Source organism: Caloenas nicobarica, chromosome 1 (assembly GCF_036013445.1).
Source record: "Caloenas nicobarica isolate bCalNic1 chromosome 1, bCalNic1.hap1, whole genome shotgun sequence".
NCBI classification, from domain to species: Eukaryota; Metazoa; Chordata; class Aves; order Columbiformes; family Columbidae; genus Caloenas; species Caloenas nicobarica.
Window position 1 is genome coordinate 96,586,763 of NC_088245.1, and position 6,000 is coordinate 96,592,762.

The 6,000-nt window shown below is 39.5% G+C and overlaps 1 protein-coding gene across 2 annotated transcripts in view; it reads left to right on the plus strand.

Moving 5' to 3' along the window:
* The window catches only part of GABRG3 (gamma-aminobutyric acid type A receptor subunit gamma3), a 337,652-nt gene extending 332,502 nt beyond the window's left edge, over window positions 1–5,150 (plus strand). For both annotated transcript variants that reach the window (XM_065646287.1, XM_065646279.1), the window contains one exon: window positions 4,872–5,150. In XM_065646287.1, the coding sequence (XP_065502359.1) occupies window positions 4,872–5,150 (279 nt within the window). The remainder of the gene's footprint in view (window positions 1–4,871) is intronic.
* The last annotated feature ends 850 nt before the right edge of the window (window positions 5,151–6,000 follow it).

The following is a 6,000-nucleotide window of genomic DNA, read 5'->3' on the forward strand; positions in this document are numbered from 1 at the left end:
TGAATGTATGGTTGGCATTTACTTGCAATAATTCCTGAGAAAACCGTAATGCTGTGTTATGCTTTGCTTTGACTTCACTATAAATACTGTTTTGCTTTTTTGTTAAAAGGTCAGTTTGGTTTTGGCTGTGGCAAAGGAACATAGCTGCCTCTTTCTATAAGGACTTATGAAATTATTTGGGAAGGAGAAGGTTCAAGTGTAGAAAATTGTGTGTTATTTTTACTGCAGAAGTTTTGTGTGTCTGCTTTACATAATACTGCAGTTTCTCATTACATTTTCTAAAAAAGTTATAAGCACAAGTTATGTCATAAACTTATATGGAGTTTTAACTGAGTTTCATAGAAAATAATTCATTTCTGCATATCTGTAAAATCTTTAGCAAGCTTTCAGATGGATTTTCAAATAATTTAGGTACACAAGTTTAACAAAATTAGTTGCACTACATCTACAAATGGAATAAATTCTATTCCCCAAAGCTCTAGATAACTATTTATATATGTACAGCAGTAATACAGTTGAAACTGAGCACAAAATTGTGTCTCTAAGTTTTATGAAATCTGAAACTGGAATACATACTATAATGTATATAAATATAAAGCATACAGAGGGCCAGTTAATCATCTGGTTGGATAGCTTGCTTCCCAGTTATCAGATCCAAAGTAGGAACAGGGACAGAACTAAACCATTGCTTTTGCATTTGTTGGTTTGGATATAATGAAGTTTATCGCTTGCAACTGCTAGCTCCATGTTACTAGCTTACCTTTCACAAATGTTATACTCCTCTTTTTTTTTTTTCACAACAGTTTTCTGCCATATTTAGAGAGCTCATATAGCACCCAAAGTCTGCTTATTGACAATGAATGGTTTACAGCAAACACTGCATTTATACAGTTGCTCCTGCTGTCTCTCCTTGGACAGACTTTTCTGAAAGATGAAGTTAATAAGGCACATCGAATGAGTAGCAGCACTTTCCTTCTCCAATTAAAAAAAGGAACAAGATACACAATTAAAACGACAATAGGGTTTAGCACTCTCAGTCCTTGTCTAGATCTATTCTAATCAGTCTCATCTGCTTGGAAAGCGTCTGCAGCCTTTTCAAGTTCTTTTCTTTTTTTTCTCTTTTCTTTTCTTTTCCTTCCTTTTCTTTTCTTTTCTTTTCCTTCCTTTTCTTTTCTTTTCCTTCCTTTTCTTTTCCTTCCTTTTCTTTTCTTTTCTTTTCTTTCCTCTTCTCTTCTTTTCTCTTCTTTTCTCTTCTTTTCTCTCTTCTCTTCTCTCCTCTCCTCTCCTCTTCTCTTCTCTCCTCTTCTCTTCCCTTCCCTTCCCTTCCCTTCCCTTCTCTTCTCTCCTCTCCTCTCCTCTCCTCTCCTCTCCTCTCCTCTCCTCTCCTCTTCTTTTTTTTTCTTCTCTCTTCTTCTCTTTTCTTTCCTTCTCCTCTTCTCTTCTCTTCTCTTCTCTTCTCTTCTCTTCTCTTCTCTTCTCTTCTCTTCTCTTCTCTTCTCTTCTCTTCTCTTCTCTTTTCTCTTCTCTTCTCTTCTCTTCTCTTCTCTTCTTTCTCTTCTCTTCTCTTCTTTCTCTTTTCTCTGCCCTCCCTTCTCCACTTCCCTTCCCTTCCCTTCCCTTCCCTTCCCTTCCCTTCCCTTCCCTTCCCTTCCCTTCCCTTCCCTTCCCTTCCCTTTCCCTTTCCCCTTCCTTTTCCTTTTCCTTTCTCCTTTCCTTTCTCCTTTCCTTTCTCCTTTCCACACCTTTCTGCACCTTTCCTCCCCTCTCCCTCCTCCTTTCCTCCTCCTCCCCACCACCTTCCCCCTCTCCTTTTCCTTTTCCTTTTCCATTTCCATTTCCATTTTCCTTTCCTTCCCTTTCCTTTTCCTCTCTTTTTTTTCTTTTTCTTTTTTTCTTTTTCTTTTTCTTTTTTCTTTCTTTTTCTTTCTCTTTATTTTTTTTCTTTTTCTTTTTTCCTTTCCTTTTTCCTTCCTCTTCCTCTTCCTCTTCCTCTTCTTCTTTCTCTTTCTCTTTCTTTCCCTTTCTCTTTCCCTTTCTTTCTCTCTTTCTCTCTTTCTCTTTCTCTTTTTCTCCTTCCCTTCTTTTATTTTCTCTTTCCCTTCTCTTATTTTCTCTTTTCACTATAAGAAAGATAGTGAGCAGGCTCTTGCTCTATATATAAACAACTTCCATGTTTAAATTGTAGCATAAACTGAATAAAATCAGTGGTGTCCCTGACTCTTAATATATCACCTTATATTTTCCAACCTTGTAGTGATGCTCCCTAAAAGATGAAAGTAAATCCATGTTCAGGTAATCCCACCCCTTGTTTTTCCTCCTAGAAAACACACTTATAACTTGTCTGAAATAATTTTTCAAAGTGTGTTTAACACTGCATCTGAACTGTATTGTCCAAGGCACCTGAGCAGTGCCTTGCCCTGCCAGACCACTCAGGCAGTACTAGGCTGGTGCCCATGGTGCATGCATCCCTCTCCTCCCAACCCCACTTAGCAGGACTCACAGGACACACTGGGTACCATCCACCTTCACCTGGTATCTAGTCACCTACAGACACCCTCCTAGATGACAGACATCAAAGCAACCAGATAAATCTCTCTGTATTATCGGGGAATTTATTTTATTTTCTGTCCTGAGCAGATAGTTTATATAACAAAACAACAACAACAAAAACCCCAGGCTATTGATACATGAGAAAGTTTCCTTAGCAGAACCAGGGCACTCATTTCTCTTCACTTACCAAAATTGTCTGGAGAGATATAAATTATCCTTTCTTCTTTTTAGCATAAATATTGTAGCCAGGTACAGAAAAATTCAGTCCCTGAGTAGAAATTTTTCATAAAAGCCTGCAAGAAATGAACAATATGTGACACAGTGGTATAGTAGAAATCCTTGTATACTTTAATCATAGCTTTTTTTCTGTCCAAAGTGCTGCAGTCAAAAAAATGATTGCTTGTAAAATAATTTTAGACCTTCTTCATGTGGCAACACATTGTAAAGCTCCAATGCCAGCCACTTGAAACTTTACAAATGAGAGAGAAGACCATGAGGGTGGAATTCAAGTCATCTAATCTCAGAGTTAAAGTCATTCACAACAAACAGATTTGCAATAATCTGCTTCTAAACTGGAATCTGTTTATAGTCCACAGCACAATGCATCTGAGCAATTTTAGCCATCTACTTATGATGAGATGAATTGTGTCCTAGAAATAATTGGCTGGATAATATAAGGCAGTCATTCAGATGTAGTTATCTATGTTGGACATGCCAACATCTAAGCAGAGGGGTGCCGCATCAAGTTCTTTGCTCAGGGATGATCATTTTTCATGAGATGGGTAGTATTATCATCAGTCAAACCACAGGATTTGTAGAAAGAAAACAAAGTCAATAGAAAAAAGGAAATTTTCCCATGAGGTACATCTGTCATATCACTGATGAGTTTCATGTACAGACTGAAAGTTTTCAGGTACACTCCAACACCTTCAATAGGAAATGTTGCATATTTTGTACAGCAAGTGTGGAAGCAGGTGCCCAGGGCACCCTCCAGAATGCAGGCAGGTGTGACGCAGAGGCAAGACCAGCTTGTTGCTGCACACCCTGCAGCTCCCACAGGCAATGACCATGAGCCAGCACTGTGCCCTTGTGGCCAGGAAGGCCAATGGCATCCTGGGGTGTATTAGAAGGGGGGTGGTTAGCAGGTCTGGAGAGGTTCTCCTTCCCCTCTACTCTGCCCTCGTGAGACCGCATCTGGAATATTGTGTCCAGTTCTGGGCCCCTCAGTTCAAGAAGGACAGGGAACTGCTGGAGAGAGTCCAGCACAGGGCCACGAAGATGATTAAGGGAGTGGAGCATCTCCCGTATGAGGAAAGGCTGAGGGAGCTGGGGCTCTTTAGCTTGGATGAGACTGAGGGGTGACCTCATTAACGTTTATAAATATATAAAGGGTGAGTGTCAGGAGGATGGAGCCAGGCTCTTCTCAGTGACAACCAATGATAAGACAAGGGGTAACGGGTTCAAACTGGAACACAAGAGGTTCCACTTAAATTTGAGAAGAAACTTCTTCTCAGTGAGGGTAATAGAACACTGGAACAGGCTGTCCAGGGAGGTTGTGGAGTCTCCTTCTCTGGAGACATTCAAAACCGCCTGGACACCACCCTGTGTAACCCCATCTAGGTGTTCCTGCTCTGGCAGGGGGATTGGACTAGATGATCTTTTGAGGTCCCTTCCAATCCCTAACATTCTGTGATTCTGTGATTCTGTGAAAGGCAACGCTCAGAGCAAGCACAGGGAAAGAGCCCCTTGGGTGGTGAAAGCTGTGCTGACAGCGTGATATCAAAGTGCCCTATTTCTGAGCATGGTTAGTGTGATAAGCATTAAGGGAACATGATTAGGGATGGCATTTTGAAATCCTGTACTGAAATCATCACTATCTGTTGCTGACTATATCTGTTTTCATAAATCACTGTAAAGTGAAGTGGCAGTGAAGGAAGCTATACTAAGTGGAGATTTTTCTGTAATTAAATGGGGAAGTAGGACATGTTCTTTTTTTCAGAATACATTCTTAAATGTAGTAGCTGCAAGAGTTTAAGGTAACTTGCAAATAATAGTCTGACAGGCAATTGAACTCCTAAGTGCGAAACAATGATTACTAGGAAATACATGCTTGAGTTACCCAAGTAGAAAATACGCCTAGAATTATTTAACTTGCCACTGCCCAATCTCTCTATGGAAATTCATCTGAAAAGTCATCTTTAGAGGGAAAGAAAGATGATCTCTAAATCTAGAATTCCTATAGTGTCGACCTCTTATTCCCATCTCCTGTGATTTTTCCCATGAAAGCTTATCAAACTGTTGGTTTCTTTTTCTCTCCTCAGAATTATTCTGTACTTGACATGAGACCACCAACTACAGTCATCACATTGAACAATGCCATGTATTGGCAAGAATTTGAAGATGCGTGCGTCTATGAATGTCTGGATGGGAAAGACTGCCAGAGTTTTTTCTGTTGTTATGAAGAGTGTAAATCAGGCTCATGGAGGAGAGGACGGATTCACATAGACATCTTAGAACTGGACTCTTACTCCAGAGTCTTTTTTCCTACATCCTTCCTGCTGTTTAACCTGGTCTACTGGGTTGGATACCTCTATCTTTAAATGTTGCCTGTAGTGGTGAAGACTGCTGTGTTTTCACACTGCGGAGGGATGATGAAAGTGCAGAAAAAGTGAAGGACATGGTCAGTTTCATCTCAAATTATAAAGGCCACATTAACCTTCACCATCACAGAACCTGAGGAAGAATTTTAATATGTAATTGCCTGACAAAGAAAAATGTGGAAGAATTCTCTCCTTACTGCTATTCATTTTAAGGAAAAGATTCTTACAAAATTCAGCTAAATTTGTAGTGTAAGCGATGTTTATGAATATTTATTGTATATTAGAATCTCTACTATCTCCCTTGGAATAGAAGCTATTCATAATTCAGGCAAAGGTTAAATATGTCATTTTTGTTCTTCCTTCCCATACTTTATTCAAAATGCTGCCATATCCCTGAGACTCAGAGCAAGATACTGGCACTGGCAAATAAGCCAAAGCCAACAAAACCACTCATTTGTAGTTAAACTTGCTTGAGCTATGTTCCATAGAGTTTGGGAAATATTTAACTGATGATCTTCTTGCTATAGAGAAACCACCAAAAGACAGTAAGAAATGTCTCTGGTGGGATCAAAACAGACATTACTTTCCACACAGGTCTGGGAGTCATGGAATTAGCCACTTACCTACACATATCGGTTTTAACAAGGTGAAAAGGCAGAGTTATAAGAAAGCTATTATTTTGATATGAATAAAAGACTTGCCTGTCTCTGAGGCAGCTGTAGACATAACTTAGACATTTTTTCAAGCTTTTGACTGTCTTTTGTATGACTAGTTAAACACAGGATGGTCACTGATTTCTAAAGTACTCTGCTTGAAGCAGGACAAGATTCCTGCTTGTTTGTGTCATTGT